The 19,561-nt window shown below is 38.4% G+C and overlaps 1 protein-coding gene across 2 annotated transcripts in view; it reads left to right on the top strand.

Annotated features, from left to right (window-relative positions):
- grb10b (growth factor receptor-bound protein 10b) overlaps positions 1-19,561 on the top strand; it is a 204,919-nt gene that overhangs the window by 89,005 nt on the left and 96,353 nt on the right. For both annotated transcript variants that reach the window (XM_028817950.2, XM_028817951.2), the window contains exon 2: positions 2,532-2,644. In XM_028817950.2, the coding sequence (XP_028673783.1) occupies positions 2,555-2,644 (90 nt within the window). In that variant the 5' untranslated portion in view covers positions 2,532-2,554. The remainder of the gene's footprint in view (positions 1-2,531; positions 2,645-19,561) is intronic.

The following is a 19,561-nucleotide window of genomic DNA, read 5'->3' as shown; positions in this document are numbered from 1 at the left end:
CAGATCAAGTGGCCTAATGAGTATAGTCAGCAAGATCAAATGTTTCAACCCAAGAAACCAGTCTGTGCAAGCACATTGCTCTTAAGCTTTAAACAAGCACACATTTCGAGAGATTTTTTCATGTTGCAGCGATGTCCATTGCACAGATAGCCGCACAGTGAAAATATTTGCTTGATGAGCGCCTGTAATGCAGGTGCACAGACGAGGTCCTCTGCATTGTATGTTGACGATTTCTGCTACCAGTACTGAAGCAGTGATGTGCGGTGAAGTTCAGGGCTGGTGAGGCACTGACTCCTTCAGAGTCAGATTTACAAACATATGAACCCAAAAGGGTAGCTTATTCACTATTCGATTGGCAGCCTGCACATTGACTACTGGTTATGTCTCATATCTCATCAGCATTCTTTACATATAGATAGGTAAGGTAAATATTTGGCTAAGAAGGAATGTTACATTTATAGCGGCAAGAAAGAGCGGAGAGATCGCATTTGCTCTGCACCCTCCATGTGTTCTAAATTTGCTGTTGCAATTTCACAATTCAGTACAAATGAAAGTATTGAGTGGTGTACAAAAAAACCACAGATTTCAATTTTGACCTTAATTGAAATATTTACTTGTTTTTAAAAGCTTTTAATTCTGATGCTTTAATCAATTTTAATACAGACTGCTCAACAAAAGGCTATTTTATTTAAGGTCAAAATTTAGTTTTTAAATATTGGACTTTTTTTCTTCGTCTGATCCCATTTTTATAAAATTGAAACTGTTTATGGTCTTACCTTTATTTGTAAATGAAGTCCATGCACATATCCTTCTCCATGAAAATCTTCGTCAATTTCTTGTAAAAGTCCTTCTTATTTTCCTTTAGTTTAAAAACTCTTAATCTTCCATTTTTGGCAGTAAGTTGGAACAAAAAATAAAAGCAAACGGACCACTGTAGTGCACTTTAACTTTCTGATATCGCTAACTTATTGGAGCTTTGAGCCTCTGCGTAGAAGAACAGTAGCAACAAGCACATATTCGGCTCACAACCTTGTACCTTTTTACTAAGGTTCTGTTAGTCCGATCAGCAAGACTGGATGTGTCACACACATTTATTGAAGATATTAGCCAGATTGTGGAAAGTCAGGGTGTATAATAAACATGTGTGCAAACATTTTTTTGGCAACATACAGAGAGACAGCAACAGGCACGCGCCAATTGCATGCATCAACCCTGTGTGTGAGGGACAGCGCAGTCTGAGGTGAGAGCCCGTCTCATCGCACCTCGCATTTCTCCCCTGTATTTGAACAGGAAATGCGCAAATTCAGTGATTTTGACTATAAAAATGATCAAAATTATTGGAATCATTGAGAAAACAAATTTATAGCACAAACCAGTGGACAAATTTATGTTATCATTTTTTTTTTTTCTTTTCATGATGACAGTTGAGACCGCACGTCCCTGTATGAAGTGTAGTCATGGTGGCAGAGAAGTGCTGGACTTCCACTAAGCACTGAACCTCTGAGACTCTCTTCTTCTTCTTGCACGCTACATTTGCTTTTATTATCATCAGCGCTGTAATTAAAGTATTTGCACACGTTACTTTCTCGCTTTCTACCCACAAACATCTGTGCAAAACTCGTTATCGTCCGCTACAAGCTAATACTACTTCAACCCGACGAGCTAAATGTGCTCAACAAACGAACCGCTCTTTACGGAAGTTGCGCCACGTGACTATGGTAAGCCCAAGTTACAAGATCACCGCACAGTGAACAGTGCAACATAAGTGAACGCTCAGGGCGACCTACACACACATCCTCTGCATGAATGAACCGGAATAAACAAAAATGTTATTGCTGTTTTTTTTTTCGTTTTTACTCAATTTTCGTTCTCGTTTTAGTTCGTTCACAAATCACTAATTTTTATTTTTAGTTTTAGTTTCTGTTTGCCTTAATTTCAGTTCTCATTCTTGTAAAACGAAAAACTATTTTTAGTTCTAGTTCTCGTTTTCGTTATGAAAATATCACTGGTAGCAATGGCACTACTGTAAGAGAAAATGCATGAAGCATTGCAATACATTCAAGGCATTTTCCCCAGCATTCTTTTTTGTTTTGAGCCAATGTAGCTTTCGCATTTCAGTATTTAGTAGACTGGCATGTTTAATAGCTATGAGCGTTGTTTTGGTGGTGTGTTAAGTCTTTCATTTTTGCAGCAGCCAGTTGTACAATGAAGAAGTCCATTTAGCCAATATTTATGTTGTCAGCATGCAAAGGTGAGGAGGGGGCAGCTGTAAAAATCATTAGAGGTAATTGGAGTGTCAATGCAGAGCTTTTAGTGCGACAGTGACAGTAATACTTTTTAGATTACTAATATATACATAATTTTGGTGGCTTTTTTTGTGTTCTTTCTCTTGTTTCAGGAAGGACAATTCTTTAACTTTCTAGCATTTTTACCCTTTACCTCTAGTTTTTTTTTTTTAATGCTTACCTTTGTTTATTTATGCTATACTATTGGTTATTTTTTGTGGATTCTAATTTTTGTTTTATATTTAGTTTTTAGGTATTTTTAGCATTGAATGTTGGATGTAACTACTTGGACAGATATAGAAAACCAAATGGCTTTAGCAGGCTGTCCAGACTACTTCCTGCATCATCCAAACTACCAGGTAGGTACAATACTGTATTTTCTTAAGAAACAATGCCAAAAATACATTTATTATATTTTTTTCTTATCAATTTTATTATTTCCCTGTCACTACTACATTCCAGCATTTAATTAGGCCAATCTGTGATACAGAAATAGTATACTCCATGTGGACTCTTGAAATTCTGTTCATTCCATTTAATAAATCTGGTGTAATAGAAACATATAAAGGCTACCTATACTCATTGTTTCTGTTTTGTGCCTTTTTGGGTCTTTCACTTGTGAAAATGTGTCTTGCAGAGCAAACTAAGACTAGTAAACGCCAATGTTTCTTGCTGTCACTGTTAATCCATTGGTCTTCAGTGTAAATCTCTCAAATGCTCTTATGCAATATCCAAAAGGCCATGGCCTGTGTTCTATTGCAGATGACTCAGAAGTTATGACCTTGCAGTCCTTTGCATGGAAAACCTGAGAGAATCCTTTGCCATGGGATTTTCTGTCACATGCATGAGGACAAATTTAGAACAAAGATCCAGTTAACCTGCCTTTATAAATTGTGGCACTGTTGGGTTACAGTGGTTTTTAAGTTTTGTATTTTTATTGGCTTTGTTGACAGAAGATCATTTTTTTTCTCACTTATATATATTGCTTTTTTAATGCCTTCTTTTGTGCTTTGTGGCCTTAGAACACTTAGAAATGTTTATTTGCAGGAAATGTTTATTTTTCGTATGTGGTGTTAATTTGAAGATGGATTATATCCTGAAGGCTTATTTACCTTCTAATTATGTAGTTTTAACATCAATGCACTGTTATTTTTGTGTTTGTGTACAAATCTGTTAAAACAGTTGGTATTAATTTAAAAAGTTGACATCGAATTCTGAAAGTGCAACAGGTATGTACTAATACAGAGATAATGAGTTTCTAACTATATTCCATCCATCCATCCATTATCCAACCGCTATATCCTAACACAGGGTCATGGGGGTCTGCTGGAGCCAACACAGGGCGCAAGGCAGGAACAAACCCCAGGCAGGGCGCCAGCCCACCACAGCTAACTATATTCCATTTAATGTATTTTATTTTTTTATTATAGATGTCTGTTTCAAATGATGTCACAGTGTTTATAAAGTCACAGATTACTGTCTTCTGGTAGCTCCAGTAGTTATTAAAATCCATATATGAAGACCATTGCATAGCAAGTGAAAACCTAAATATAATACAATATAGGAAGCATTCTAGAGCTATCCTCGAACTCAGATGTAACTCAAAGATACCCCAGACTATAAAAGCTAAACCTTTCTTACCATTAAAGAGGATAACAGAAAAGCAAGAAAACAATGCATACAAAAATGAAAATTAAAGGCTTCATTCCCCATAGGGCCTTTCTGTAAACCAGGTGCCCTTGTTAATCACATGTGGAGGCTGACCCATCTTCTGAAAAACACTCCATACAACAGTACCCTTGTGATAATGGAAAGTAAACCGTGTAAACACCTTCACACCCTGGTCTGTTTTCCTTACCAAACATTTACCTCTTCTTTCTTTTAAGCCCCAGACAGTTTTGACTTCCTGCTGTTAGAGATGTCAATAGAACCATTATTTTAGCATCAAGTTGATACCAACATGCCAGTGTTGAATGACAGCAAGTAGGCATATCAGAAGGCGCAATAATACATGCTAAAATTATGAGAAAAAAGTATGTGTGAAAATGACTCGCAGTGCAACAGCACCGCATTAATGAGATGAACAGTTTAATACCATTTCCTACACAGTCCCAATAAAAGGAATTGAGGCTTTGCATTCATTCTCTGATTGGACATCTACAGCTGTCCCTCCAAGCATTTACACTAATCTGCAATTATGTGAGGGGAAGCTGCATATCTGTACTACTAACAAGTTATAGCAAGAAAGAATTGAGGCAAGTCTCAAATAATGTTGCAGTTTGACTTGTGTATACTGGTGATGAAATGAGCTTCTCTATTTGTTAGTGCCGAAACAAGATTTATTTAGTGTTTCAATGCTTCAGAGCACATCTCTCCAGTAATTTAACATATACCGCATTAACAGAAATGCGTCACAGAGACATGCAGTTATAACAATTCATACAAAACAGCATATTTAAATCTACAAATGCTCAATTTCTGTAGGTCATTTGGTTTTTGAAGGAAAACTAATATATGTGAGTATAACCCCGAACGTGATGAATGTAGTAAAAGCACATATGTTGAATGATATGTTGATGAATGTAATGCATTCTCCTAGTTACAACTAATTGACCACAAGTAAAGTCGGTCTAGTTCATTCTCTAAAGCATTGTGCTACAGGAATAATTGGGGGATCTTTTTCTAAATTAAAATTTAAAATTGTAATTCACAAATGAAAATAATTTTTCTTCTACTTTTTCTAAATTAAAATTTAAAATTGTAATTCACAAATGAAAATAATTTTTCTTCTACTTCTTTCAGCTACTCCTGTTAAGGGTCACCCCAGCTAATCATCTTTTACCATATCCTCCTGTCATGTGCATCTTCCTCTATTACACCCATCACCTGCATGTTCTCTCTCTCATCACATCCATAAACCTCCTCCTAGGCCTAACGCAATCTCGTGTCTCTGACTTTGTCTGTAAACTGTCCACCCTGAGTTGACCCTGTAATGTACTCATTTCTAATCCTGTCCATCTTTGTTACAACCAATGCAAATTGTAACATCTTTAACTCTGCCACTGCCAGCTCTGTCTCCTGTTTTTTGGTTAGTGCCACCGTCTCTAACCCATATAACATAGCTGGTCTCACTATCATTCTGTAGTCTTTCCCTTTCACTCTAGCTGAAACCTGTCTGTCGCAAATCACTCCTGACACTCTTCTCCAGCCACTCCACCCTGTCTGCACTTTCTTTTTCAGTTTTCTTCTACAATCCCTGTTACTCTGTACTGTTGATCCCAGGTATTCAAACTCATCCACCTTCACCAACTGTACTTCCTGCATCATCACTACTCCTCTGACCCCCCTCTCATTCACACACATGTATGTTGTCTTGTTCCTACTGACCTTCATTCCTCTTCTCCCTAGAGCATATCTACACCTCTCTAGGGTCTCCTCAACCTGCTCCCTACTCTTGCTATAGATTACAATGTCATCCACAAACATCCTAGTCCATGGTTACTCCTGTCTAATCTCCTCTGTCAACCTGTTCATCACCATTGCAAATAAGAAAGGGCTCAGAGCCGGTCCCAGGTGTAATCCCACCTCCACCTTAAATGCATCAGTCACTCCTACATCAGACCTCACCACTGTCACACTTCCCTCATACATATTCTGTACAACTCATATATACTTCTCTGCCATTCCCTACTTACTCATACAATACCACAACTCCTCTCTAGGCACCCTGTCTTATGCTTTTTCCAGGTCCACAAAGACACAATGCAACTCTTCTGGCCTTCTCTCTTCTTCTCCATATACACCCTCTGAACAAACATTGCATCTATGGTGCTCTTTATTGGCATGAAACCATACTGCTGCTCACTAATCATCAACTCCCGTCTTAACCCTTACAGTACTCTTTCCCATAACGTCATTGAGTGGCTCATCAATTTTATCCCTCTGTAGTTAATACAGATATGCACGTCCCCTTTATTCTTAAAAATTGATACCAGTACACTTCTTTCCAACCCTCAGGCATCCTCTCCAAGATTGCATTAAACAGTCTGATTTAAAAACTCCATTGCCATTTCTCCTAAACACCTCCATGCTTCCACAGGTTTTTCATCTGGACCAATGAACGGCCTCTTTTTTACTTTCTCCTTGCTAATCTGTTGCACTTCCTGTTTCCACATCATCCAACCTTCTCTCTCATTCTCTTCATTCATCAGCCTCACAAAGTACTCTTTCCATCTGCTCAACACACTGTCTTCGCTTGTGAGTATGTTTCCATCTTTCTCCTTTATCACTCTAACCTGCTGTACAGCTTTCCTTGGTCAGTCTCTCTGTCTAGCCCACTGGTCCTTTTCTCCCTCCTTAGTGTCCAGCCTTTCATACAGCTCATCATGGGCCTTTTCTTTAGCCTTTGCCACCCATCTCTTCACCTTACGCCTTAACTCTTTGTACTCCTCTCTACTTTCTGTATCAGTCTGATTATCCCATTTCTTCTTCGCCAGTCTCTTCCTCAACATACTCTCCTGTACTTCCCCATTCCACCACAAGGTTTCATTTTTCTCTTCCTCCTCCTGTCCATATGTCACACCAAGCACCCTTCTTGCTGTCACCCTTACTAGTTCTGCTGTAGTTGCCCAGCTGTCTGGTAACTCTTCACTGCCAGCCAGTGCCTATCTTACCTCTTCCCAGAGCTCAACTTTGCAGTCTTCCTTTTTCTGCCTCCACCATTTGATCCTTGGCTCTGCCCTCACTCTCCTCCTTTTCTCGATCTCCAGTGTCATCCCACAGACCACCATTCTATGCTGCTTAACTACGCTTTCTCGTACCACCATTTTGCAGTCTACAATCTCCTTTTATTGACCTTCTTGCATAGGATATAATCAAATATGTACTCACCACAGCTATGCCCATCCTTTTTGTAAGATTCACTACTACCTGACCTTTTGCATTTGACCTTCTGCATTCCTCTTCTTGACACCATACCTACCCATCACCTCTTCATCTCTGTTCCCTTCACCAACATGTCCTTTGAAATCTGGTCCAATCACCACTCTCCCCTACATTTTCCACTACTTCATCCATCTCACTCCAGTAATTTTCTTTCTCATCCATCACACTCCCAACTTGGGGGGCATGTGCACTAAAAACATTCATCATCACACCTTCAGTTTCAAGCTTCATAATCATCACTCTGTCTGACACTCTGTTCACCTCCAAAACACTCTTGACATACTGTTCCCTTCAGGATAACCCCTGCCCCATTTCTCCTCCCATCCACACCATGATAGAACAATTTGAACCCACCTCCGATCCACCTGGCCTTACTTCCCTTCCATTTAGTCTTTTGCACGCACAATATATCAACATTCCTTCTGTCCATCATATCAACTAGCTCTTTCCCCTTACCAGTCATACTGCCAACATTCAAAGTTCTTACCCTAACTTCCACTCTCTTTACCTTCTTCCTCTCCTCCTTCATCTGGATACACCTTCCCACTCTTCTTCTTGGATTTTGAAATTGTAGAGGGAGAAGTACTGCTGAGATTAAATAGGCTAAAATCAAATAAATCACCAGGACTAGAGAATATTTACCCTCGAGTTCTTAAGGTGGCTTGTGAGTACATATATAAACCATTGACACATATTTTTAGGAAATCAGTGCGCACTGGAGAGATTTTGAAGGACTGGAAAATGGCAAATGTTATCCCATTATATAAAAAGGGTGATATGGCAGATCCAAGCAACTACAGGGCCAGTAAGCTTAACATGCATCACAGGAAAATTTAATGGAAGGAATTGTTAGATAGATAGATACTTTATTAATCCCAAGGGGAAATTCACATACTTCAGCAGCAGCATACTGATACAAAAAACAGTATTAAATTAAAGTTTGATAACAATGCAGGTAAAAAACAGACAATAACTTTGTATAATGTTACCGTTTACCGCCCAGGGTGGAATTGAAGAGTCGCATAGTTTGGGGGAGGAACGATCTTCTCAGTCTGTCAGTGGAGCAGGACTGCTCTTCTGTGTGGAGATGATACTGTTTAGTGGATGCAGTGGATTCTCCATAATTGATAGGAGCCTGCTTAGCGCCCATCGCTCTGCCACAGATGTCAAACTGTCCAGTTCCATGCCAAGCTCCATGTTAAGGATAAGATTGAGCAACACTGGGCAAGAACAGGAGTTGTTAGGAATAGTCAGCACAGGTTCAGAAGAGGGAGGTCGTGTTTTACTAACATGCTGGAATTCTATGAGGAGGCAACAAAAAATATGATCAAAGTGGAGCAGATGATATTGTTTATCTTTACCTTCAGAAAGTATTTGATAAGGTGCCACATGAGAGCTTGGGCATCAAACTAAAAAGTGGGAGTTCAGGGTGATGTTTTTATGTGGGTGCAGAATTGGCTCAGATACAGGAGGCAGAGTGTGATGGTTTGAGGAACCTCATCAGAATTGGCTGATGTTAAGAGTGGTGTTCCACAGGGATCAATTCTAGGGCCGCTGCTATTTTTAATATATAGAAATGACTTACATAGAAATATAAGTAACAAGCTGGTTAAGTTTGCAGCTGATACCAAGATAGGTGGATTAGCAGATAATTTGGAATCTATTATATCATTACAGAAGGACTTGGATCACATATAGGCTTGGGCAGATTTGTGGCAGATGAAATTTAATGTCAGTAAATGTAAAGTATTACACATAGGAAGTAAAAATGTTAGGTTTAAATGCACAGTGGGCGGTCAGGAAATCGAAAGCGCACCTTATGAGAAGGACTTAGGAGTTGTAGTGGACTCTAAGCTATCCACTTCCCGACAGTGTTCAGAAACCATTAAGAAGGCAAACAATGTTAGGTTATATAGCACAATGTGTGGAGTACAAGTCCAAGGAGATTATGCTCAACCTTTATAATGCATTGGTGAGGCCTCATCTGGTGTCCTGTGTGCAGTTTTGGTCTCCAGGCTACAAAAAGGACATTGCAGCACTAGAAAAGGTCCAGAGAAGACCAGGCTGATACCAGGGTTACAGGGGATGAGTTATGAGGAAAGATTAAAAGAGCTGAGCCTTTACAGTTTAAGCAAAAGAAGATTAAGAGGTGATATGATTGAAGTGTTCAAAATTATAAAGGGAATTACTACAGTGGATTGAGACTGTTATTTTTAAAATTAATTCATCAAGAACATGTAGACATAGTTGGAAACTAGTTAAGGGTAAATTTTGCACAAACATTAGGAAGTTTTTCATTACACACAGAGCGATAGACACTTGGAATAAGATACCAAGTAATGTGGTAGACAGTAAGATTTTAGGGACTTTCAAAACTCGACGATGTTTTTTTGAAAAAATAAGTGGATAGAACTGGCAAGCTTTGTTGGGCTGAATGGCCTGTTCTCGTCTAGATTGTTGTGATGTTCTAATGTTCTCCTTCTTCGGCCAGCAGTAGCCCATTTTCCACCAGCACCCTGTAGGCTAACAGTACTGGTTATGGCTGTTGTTAATCTGGGCCTCGACCAATCTGGTGTGGAAACCTGTATTGTCGACATATTGTTCTGGCAGAATTTTACTCAGAGTGCCCTTTTTGATGTAACCCTCCCTATTTATCCAGGCTTGGGACAGTCTTGAAGAAACACACTGGTTTGTGCATCCCCTGTGGTTGGGTTATGAACATAATTTCTCATGGTGATTTAATGTACTGTATACTGTCATTGTGAAAAAATAATTTTGACATGAAATATGCAGAACCAGTCCTCTAACCTGTAGGCAGCAAAATGCTAAGGGTCCATAAACCATGTATGTGCGAGTAATGATTTTCTTATGGATCACCAGTTTCAGAGGTGGCATTAAAGATAGTTGGAAAGCCAACCTTTATTCTCAGATTTCACAAGGTAACCCTAGAAAGAAATGAAGAGTATGGAAAATCTAGAGGTTAATGTTTCAGGTGGCTTAGGTAAACAAAATCAGTGTGTTTACATGCACACATAATTGGATAATTGGTGAGTAACCCGGTTAAGGCAGAAACCAGGTTTCTTAATAATCTGTATTTACATGTGCAAGTAATCTTCTGGAGTTCTTCTTTGGCAAAACACTCTGCAATTAAACTGCACAACAAAAAAAAGAGTAAAATCTCATCATCGGCCACTGTGAATTTGAAAATAAGCATGACATTCAAGATTGTGTTGCTGAGCTTTGCACTGTTCATTCAGCTCGTCAACCTAAATTTAGTAAATTCTGATATATTGAGACAGGTTATTTCAGCGAGCAGAAGGATTAATGTTATTGCCTAAACACTGAAAATGTATTTTTGGATGCTTCTTCTACCTGTAGCTGCTGAAAGCATGTGCCAAGCAAACTGGTTTATGGAGTCGATGCACAAAACCGTCAATTCTGACTTCTCAATTTCTGGTACTACCAATTCTGACTCACACCTCCTCTATTTGTAATTAGACTAATATAATTACTGTTTTGATCAAAAGCACACAACAAACAAGATACAAGGCATTTCATCACTGCCAGCATGAATTATAAGGCTACTTTTTTACCACTCTAACCTTTTAAGTTTTAAGTATTTGTTTAGCAAAAACGTACAACTTGCAAAATTTTAAAAAGAAGCTATATTTTATTATAAGTCTAGGAGAAAATTATTTCAATTCAGTTAGTCTATATGAAATTAGAAATTTAACACTTTATATTACAATTTACATTTAGTCTGAGTCTGTACATTTTTCCTGGACTCAGACTCCAGTAATCCAATAACTGCTTCCAACTCTGACTCCACATCCCTGGAAGCAAACACTTGCGCAGAGTACAAAATCCTTAGCATTATTCCAATTATGAGTTTACATGGCCATATAATTAGATTATTCGTGGAGAAATCTACTTCTGTTAACCAGGTTTCTCAGAGGCCGATATAATCACAGTTCTCTAATTGGAATAAGGGTTTACATGGTACAGTGGAACCTCGGGTCACGAACGTCTCGGAACACGTACAAATCGGGTTACGATCAAAAAGTTTGCCAAACTTTTGCATCTGTTCACGACCACACACTCTGGTGACGAACAAGCCAGTTTTCCTTCTGGTTTGTACGCGCCAATGATTTCCACACATGTTCAGTCTCTCCCTGTGCATTCACTGTGAACTCTTTATGCTCTATTTCGTTTGCCTTCCGGTTTGTACGCACCGTTGATTTCCGCACGTGTTCAGTCTCTCCCTGTACAGTACATTGTTCTCGGTCAGACGTGCATTGCGCAGAGGGACTCTACCTCAAAACTGTAACCTCCTCTCCACCCAGCTTCCTGCTCACTTCCTTCATGCCAGAACTTGACTCTCGCAATGTTAGTTTTCTTGGTTGTTTATGGTTAGTTTTTGTATAAATTAAAGATTTTTGCAAATTTTCATTTTTTTTCCCTGTGCTTAAAAACTCATTAAAAAAAAAAAAAAATTTTTTTACTGCAAGCGGTTTGTAAGGCTGTAGCGTGAACTCTTGCAATGTTAGTTTTCTAACACGCAAACACACAGAGGTAAATGCTGATGATTGCAGGCTCATCTAGTGCAGCAGCTGAATCCCAGAGGTAGTGCTGCTGCAGTTCTGCCGGGGCCGGCAGTGCTCATGAGTTGGCTGCTCAACGAATGTACAGCACTGACTGATCAGCTCCGGCGTGCTGCCAAATTGCTCTGTGAAGCAAATCTAGCCAGTTGTGGGGTTCAATTAATGTACATCGCCGAATATACTCGCCCCCTGTGTGCTGGCAAATTGCACTGAGAAACAACTTTAACTGGTTGCGGAGTTCAATGAATGTATATCGCCGCATATACTCGACTTCGGAGTGCTTCCAAATTGCACTGGAAATCAACTCTAGCAAGTTGTGGCGGTTTAAGGGTTAAGTGAATATAATTTTAGTTATATTTGCTAACGTGTTTGGAGCTATAGTAAACGAGTGAATAGGAGTAGCTGAGTTGTCCTAGTTTTTTTTTCTTCTTTTTTCGTATAGTATTTAAGTTCATATGAATAGTAAACTATCTCTAACTAACGTTAGGTAACTTGTGTTTTGGAGTATATCAGTAATTAGCTTGTTGCATATTTTAGTCCGTTATTTTTTTATTTTGGCATAATATAGTACATGATGTGATAAACTACAACACTCTTCCTTCAGAGTGTGATGATTAAAATATCTTTCTCTGTCTGCAAAATCATTCTTGTGTATTCCTGCTACCTCTACTTCTTCTGAGCGTCTCTTCTCAGCAGCTGGGAGCATTGTCTCAAAGAAGAGAGCCAGCCTCACAGCAGACCATGTTGAAATGCTCACGTTCCTGCACTGCAATCAGGAATATATGAACTGAATCTTTTATTAACTTTAAGACACACCAATGGCCATTTTTGGTTAAATGCACTTTTTTTGTTTAAAGACTATGTGCACTTTAGTTTGTGTTGTTTAATGAATTTCTTTAATTGTGATGCTCACACTAATATAAGACATCTGATTATTTGCAAATTCATATGTTTCACTGGTTGTTATTTTAATTTGATTATTATTAATTTTAATCGTGTTAATGCAGAGACATGAGGGTGACATTCACAGGTGGACAGACGTGAGCAGATCAGGTAAGACATGCACTGGAGCCTAGAACAGGATGTGCAACCACAGGTCGCAGGCATCAAAATAGTCAGGCATGAAATAATTGTGACTAATTGTTAAAAAAAAAAAAATGGAACGATTAGTCGACTACCAAAATAATTATTAGTTGCAGCCCTAATTGAAGCGCATGTAAATGCAGAAATTGAGATAATTAAGAAGGTTAAGATATACACATTTATCAGTTTCAGGACTGAAATGTCTGCAGGATTGCTAGTGCTTGTTTGGACTAGAGTTTTTAAAAAAAAAAAAAAAAATGTAAAAGCTTGCTGCTGTTGAATTAGTGTGGCAGGACTTGGTGTTTGTGCAAATGTGTCTTTGGAAGGACTGGTACACCTCACTGTAACCATTTCCAGACGAAAGTTGGTTGGGTAGTATATAAATACGTGCAGTTCAGAACAGGTCATCCACCAGAAGGTAAGCATGTTTGGCCCCGGCCAGTACTTGAAAGGGAGACCAACCAGGAAAATCGTGGGTTGCTATCGTGTTGGTGAAGCCAGCAGGGAGTGCTTACACTATAGATAGATAGATAGATACTTTCTTAATCCCAAGGGAAAATTCACATATAGTCTGAATGTGGATCCTAGTACTACAGTGCATTGTAGTGATAGGGACACTGTGCTGAAAAACTGCTGCCGTCCTTTGGAGGAGACGTAACAGTGGATGTCCTGACTCTTTGTAGCCATTAATAATTCCTGGGCATCCTTCGTAAAGAGTAGGATGTATCTCGATGTCCAAGCTAAATTGTCCACCATGGCTTGGTCATTCTGGCCCCATAATCATCCCCTGTGTCTAATTGGCTAACTATCTCTCACCCTTTCACCGCCTAATAACGAATGTGTGGGGAGCATACTGCCACAAAATGGCTGCTGTTGCATCATGTAGGTGGATGCTGCACATTAGTGGCGGTTGAAGTGGCTCCCCGCTCGCTTGTGAAAAGTGTTTTGAGTAGCGGAATAAGATGTATATAAATGTAAAGAATTATTAGAATTAAATAGAATTATTATTATTAAATACATTGATATTTTGTTGTGAATTTGTCATTTTATTCCTCATTTATTTTGTACACTACTTGCATTTTGGCTATATTTGTATTCATATGGTTTAGTGTTAATCTTCAGAATGCCTGTGTACATTGGAATTACTTAAATCTCTTTTAATGACAGAAATGTATACTGTTAAATTAGGATTCAATTTTCCATACACATCAAAATCCTCTTACGCTTTTTCCTAATCTTATTAAAGTTAAAGAGTTTCTTTAATTAATTCATCCAATACATAGAACCTAATTAAATGTTTTATATCGTAAGAAATTTTCTGTTTATTTATCTGGTAAATCATTTCTAAGCTAAAGTACAATTTTTAATGTGCTAGAATAAAAATAAATCAATATCATTAGTTTGACTTTTGAACTCAAATTTTATTTGCTAAGAAAATAACCAAAGAAATTAAGTAGAAAGCATCATTTTTTAAAGTAAATTTAAGTAAAACACCCCTCTGATGATTTAACTTTTTGTTGAATTAATGTAATGTGCATGTCTTCTTTGACAAATATATTTAATGGCCACCTTATTAGGTACACTTGTATGTTAACACAGATGGCCTGATGCATATTTATAGCTTGCAGACATAGGAGTGCTAAGTTGTTGTTCAACCCAACATTACAATAGAATGTGTTCTGATGTGTGATCTAAGATCATCTGTGGTATGATAGTTGGTGCCAGATGTGGTGCTTCCATCTGCCATTGTACTCTCCCCAATGTACAGGATTATAGTGTTTATATGTGTTCAGGAGCAACATCCTTTACCAGTTAGGTAAGAGTTCAAAGAGATTTTTAATGATATATAAATGACAACGTAGGGCGTTGAAAAATCCACAGAATCACCTGCTTTATGAGAGTCCCAATACGTTGAGAGTAAAGATATTCCTTAAGCCGTACTCGCAGGTCACCTATTGTATTCTAAATAACGTTATCGTATGATTACAGTCAATACAATTTATGTAAAGGATTAGCAATTTTGGTTACAGAAGATAATGTAAGATAGTTTGTTCCATCTGCAGAATAAAGTTTGTTCGTCAATTATATAAATTTATTTTCAACATTTTAAGTCACGTTGTCATTTAATTATAATTAAAAGATCTCTTTGAACCTATTACCTAACTGGTAAAGGATGTCGCCTGGTTGTCTTTTCATCGAGTTGACTGTCACCCAGTTGCCACCGAACCGTTTATATGGTCATTAACTGTAAACAATAATGAATGAACTAAGGCAGCAGTTCTGTGAGCAATGAGAGCAGTTGGAATAGAATGGTCAAACTCATTCAAGCTAACAAAGGCCACAAATACTGTAATAAAATAATAACCCTTTACAATAGTGGCATGTAGGGCATATCTAAATTCACATTTTATTGAATCTTGAGGCAAATGGACTGCAGAAGCACATAACCACAATGGGTTCAACTCCTGTCAATGAAGAATAGGAAGGTAAGGCTTCAGTGTGCATCATTTCAGTTTAATTTAGCTTATTTTTAGTGAGCGTATGTCCATTTCTCAGTGGGCGAGGCACTCTAGGCAATAAATAATACATGTAGCCTATAAGCAAGCAGTTTTTATGCAAAAGTATGTTTGTGTGTGTATGTGTATGTGTGTGTGTGTGTATGTATATATATATATATATATATATATATATATATATATATATATATATATAATGTGTGTGTGTGTGTGTATAGGTATGTGTATATAGACATCTTCCACATAGTTTATATACCACCTGTCCTTGGTCATCTGAGCTCCATTCTAAAAAGAACTGTTGGCAAAGTTTAACTAATTTGGATAGAAGACTTTTAAAGATGAGTTTATTATATGAGCGTGCTCACTTCTCCAAGACAGACCATATGTCACCACAGACCACCAGAGGATGGAATAATTGGAAGACTTAATAATGGAAGAAAATTGTATTATATTTTAAAGTAATATACTGTATGGGAGTAATATAAAATAAAGTAATGAGCAACTTTAATAGTGCTATGATAAAATAAGTCTCTAGTGTTTAAATGCTGAGGCTAATGGGGCTTTGCAAATATTGGAAGATTGAGAATTCCAGAGTTTAGGTGCTCAATAGCTTAAGGGTCTTATGCTTATGCTAGTTTTACATACCCTCTGAATATCAGGAAGGTCTGAAATCTCAATATATGCCTTGATATAAAGCATGACATTGACCTAACTTCATAGTCCCCAGATTCTAATCCTTCAGAGCAAATGAAATGTAACACTTGGTTTAGAGCACGGGTGTGTAGGTAGTAATGGTATGATGCTGTCAAGTCAGTATTAGCTGGAATACTTGAGGAATGTATCCAACATCCTAGTGAGACCTTGTCTTGAGAAGTTTTAGCTGTTGTGATGGAGAAAAGGGCTTCTACATGGTACTAAATAGGTGAATATAATAAAGTGGCCAGTGAGCTTACATCGCAAGTAATGGTAGATTAGAAGCAAAAGTTGACACTAGTTTGGAGCAAGAAATATTAACCTTTCATCCTTTTAGTTGGTCCCTTGGCTGTTTGTAGTGTAGGATTTCCCACACTTCAGGATTGATGAAGCTTTGTTCATTCAGACAAGCTTCTTAAATTTATGATGAAAATTATTTATAAAATTGGAATAGTAACTAGTCACCAATCTTACTAAATGTTAATATTAAAATACAGGTACTCGTCGACTTACGACCGCGATTGGTTCCGACTGACTGGTTGTAAGTTGATCTGGACGTAAGTCGGTCTATGTTAAATTAAGGTAAGAATATTAGACTGGGTAATTATATTGTAATCATCTTAAAGTAATATATTATCAACATTTTCTTACTTTCTAAGACAAACACAGCATACTACAGTACAATTTGTTTAATATGTGGAAAACGTACAAAATAAGAAATACTGTACTGTACATTTAATTCCTGGCACCACTGGTGCTTGGCTGCGGGTTGTCGATATCGCCTTCATCAGGCGAGGCTGCGGACGGGGTGATGGGAGGAATTGCTCTTTTCATTAACATAGTGAGCTTCGTCTGAATTGTTTGTTTTTTTTTCTCTTCATAAATTTTGCAAGTACGAAATGTGTCACGTGCCATCTGTTCAATCCTCGCAAATCGTTCAATATTTGGGTCCATTTTTTCAAAATGAGCGAGGAGTTTATTCAGTAGAGATAAATCTTCTGACAATCCCTTTGTGGTGAACATTCGTTGTGGCACCTCCTCCTCTTCGCCTTTCTCCAATTCTCTTGTTTCTTCTTCCGCCACTCTTTCTTCTTCCAATTCTATCAGCTCTTCATTTGTAAGTTCACCTGATTCCCGGTCTAGCAACTCCTCGACATCTTCCATTTCACATTCCAATGAAAGATCTTTTGACAGTTTCACTGTTTCTTCACGAATCTCATCAAGTTCTTGTTCACTGTTAAATCCAGCAAAAGTATTTACATAATGCTTAACACACTTCTTCCATACGCCATTCATATACTTTTCTGTCACAGAGTCCCACGCGGTAGCAAGATTCTATATACACTTTTTCCGGTTTTGTTCTCTGTAGTTAATAAACTACTCGAACCCACATCTGGCCCAACTACCTCTTCTACTGAAGTCTGTGAGGAATTCCTCCACTTTTTCCGTAACAAAATTAACGATCTAAATAATTCAACTAACATAAATACATCATCTGTTTATATCTCTCCCTGTTTTCCCACTCCATCCAGCTCCTTCTCTAAGTTCTCACCAGTCACATCTGCGTTTGTTAATAACCTGCTTTGTATGATGAGGCCGACTACTTGTGTACTGGACCCCATCCCCACCACACTACTTAAATCCTGCCTTCATGCCATAATCCCGACTGTTACAACAATAATATACTCATCCCTTGACACTGGCTCTGTGCCGCTCACTTTTAAAATTGCTTCTTTAACCCCAATGTTAAAAAAAAGTCTGGTCTTGATGCTGACAGTCTTAACAACTTCCGGCCTATTTCCCACTTACCTTTCCTGTCAAAAGTTCTTGAGCATGTTGTAGCTTCCCAACTCACCAATTACCTAACCTCTAATAATTTGATGGAACCCTTTCAGTCTGGTTTCAGGGTGCGGCACAGCTGTGAAACTGCTCTGCTACGGGTAACCAATGATTTGCTTATGGCAGCAGACTCTGGACAAACCAGCATATTAATTCTGTTAGACCTCAGTGCAGCATTTGACACGGTCAGACATGACATCCTACTGTCCAGAATGGAGAACATGCTGGGTATCTCTGGCACTGCCCTCCAGTGGTTCAAGTCCTATCTGACTGATAGGCAAGAGTTTGTTAGTCTTGGCAACAGCAGATCCAGCTCAGCGCCGGTCACACAAGGAGTCCCTCAAGGCTCTGTCCTCGGTCCTCTGCTTTTCTGTATTTATATGCTTCCCCTTGGCCATATTATTCATAGCTATGGACTGGGTTATCATTTTTATGCAGATGATACTCAACTCTACTTCAATGTTAAAAGTGGAACTTCATCAGAGCTTTCTCAGCTCACAACCTGCCTTAGTGAAATTAAAACCTGGATGGAGCAGAACTCTTTAAAATTAAATTGCAATAGAACTGAACTCCTGCAAATTGGGACTAAAATGCAACTTAATAAAATGAGCTCCTTCCCAGTCTATCTTGGCGGTGATCTCATCAGACCTGCCTCTACTGTAAAAAAAATCTTGGTGTCATTTGTGATTCCTCCCTCTCTTATTCCGCTCACATAAATCACATTAAGAAACTTTCTTACTTTTACCTCTGTAACATATCCGATGTTCGCTCCTTCCTCTCCTTCTCTAATGCTGAGAAACTTGTCCCTGCTTTTATCACATCCCGCATCGATTATTGTAATTCCCTACTGGCAGGTGCCCCTGCTAATCTTATATCACAGCTCCAGCTTATTCAAAACTCAGCTGCAAGAGTCCTTACTCGAACCAGCAGCAGCGAGCACATCACACCCATCCTGCTCCGTCTTCACTGGCTCCCTGTGTCTTACAGAATCGAATGTAAAATTCTACTAATAATCTACAAAGCCTTAAATAACCTCGCGCCAAACTACATCAGTGACCTACTCCATCACAATGTGCCTGCCCGCCCACTAAGGTCCTCTGATTCTGGCAATCTTGTTGTACCCCACACTAATCTACACTCCATGGGTGACAGGGCCTTGAGCTGTATAGCGCCCAGACTCTGGAATGACCTGCCGAAATTAATCAGGTCTGTTGACTCCACAAATTCTTTTAAAAAAAACAACTCAAAACTCATCTGTTCAGGAAGGCTTTTAGCTCTACTTGACTTTATTACCCTTCTCTCGGTTTACCTCTCTGTCAAGATGCTAATGTAACCTGTGTGTGTGTGCTATGCCATCAATTATGTTGTCTGTTTTTTTTTTCAGAATTCACTGTCTTAATCTTCTTTATTTATCTGGTTTGTACAATGCTATATACTGTATACACTGCTGTTCTTTATTATATTCTAAGTGCCTTGAGCATGGGAAAGGCGCTATATACAGTAAATAAAATGTATTATTATTATTATAGCTATTTCATTTCTGCTATCTCTTACAGCTCTCTCTGTAGTGATTAAAAAAATAAATAAATAAATAAACTAA

This window comes from Erpetoichthys calabaricus, chromosome 13 (genome assembly GCF_900747795.2).
Source record: "Erpetoichthys calabaricus chromosome 13, fErpCal1.3, whole genome shotgun sequence".
In the NCBI taxonomy this organism is placed as follows: domain Eukaryota; kingdom Metazoa; phylum Chordata; class Cladistia; order Polypteriformes; family Polypteridae; genus Erpetoichthys; species Erpetoichthys calabaricus.
The sequence above is the reverse complement of the archived record's forward strand: the minus strand, read 5'-3'. Positions and strand labels throughout refer to the sequence as shown.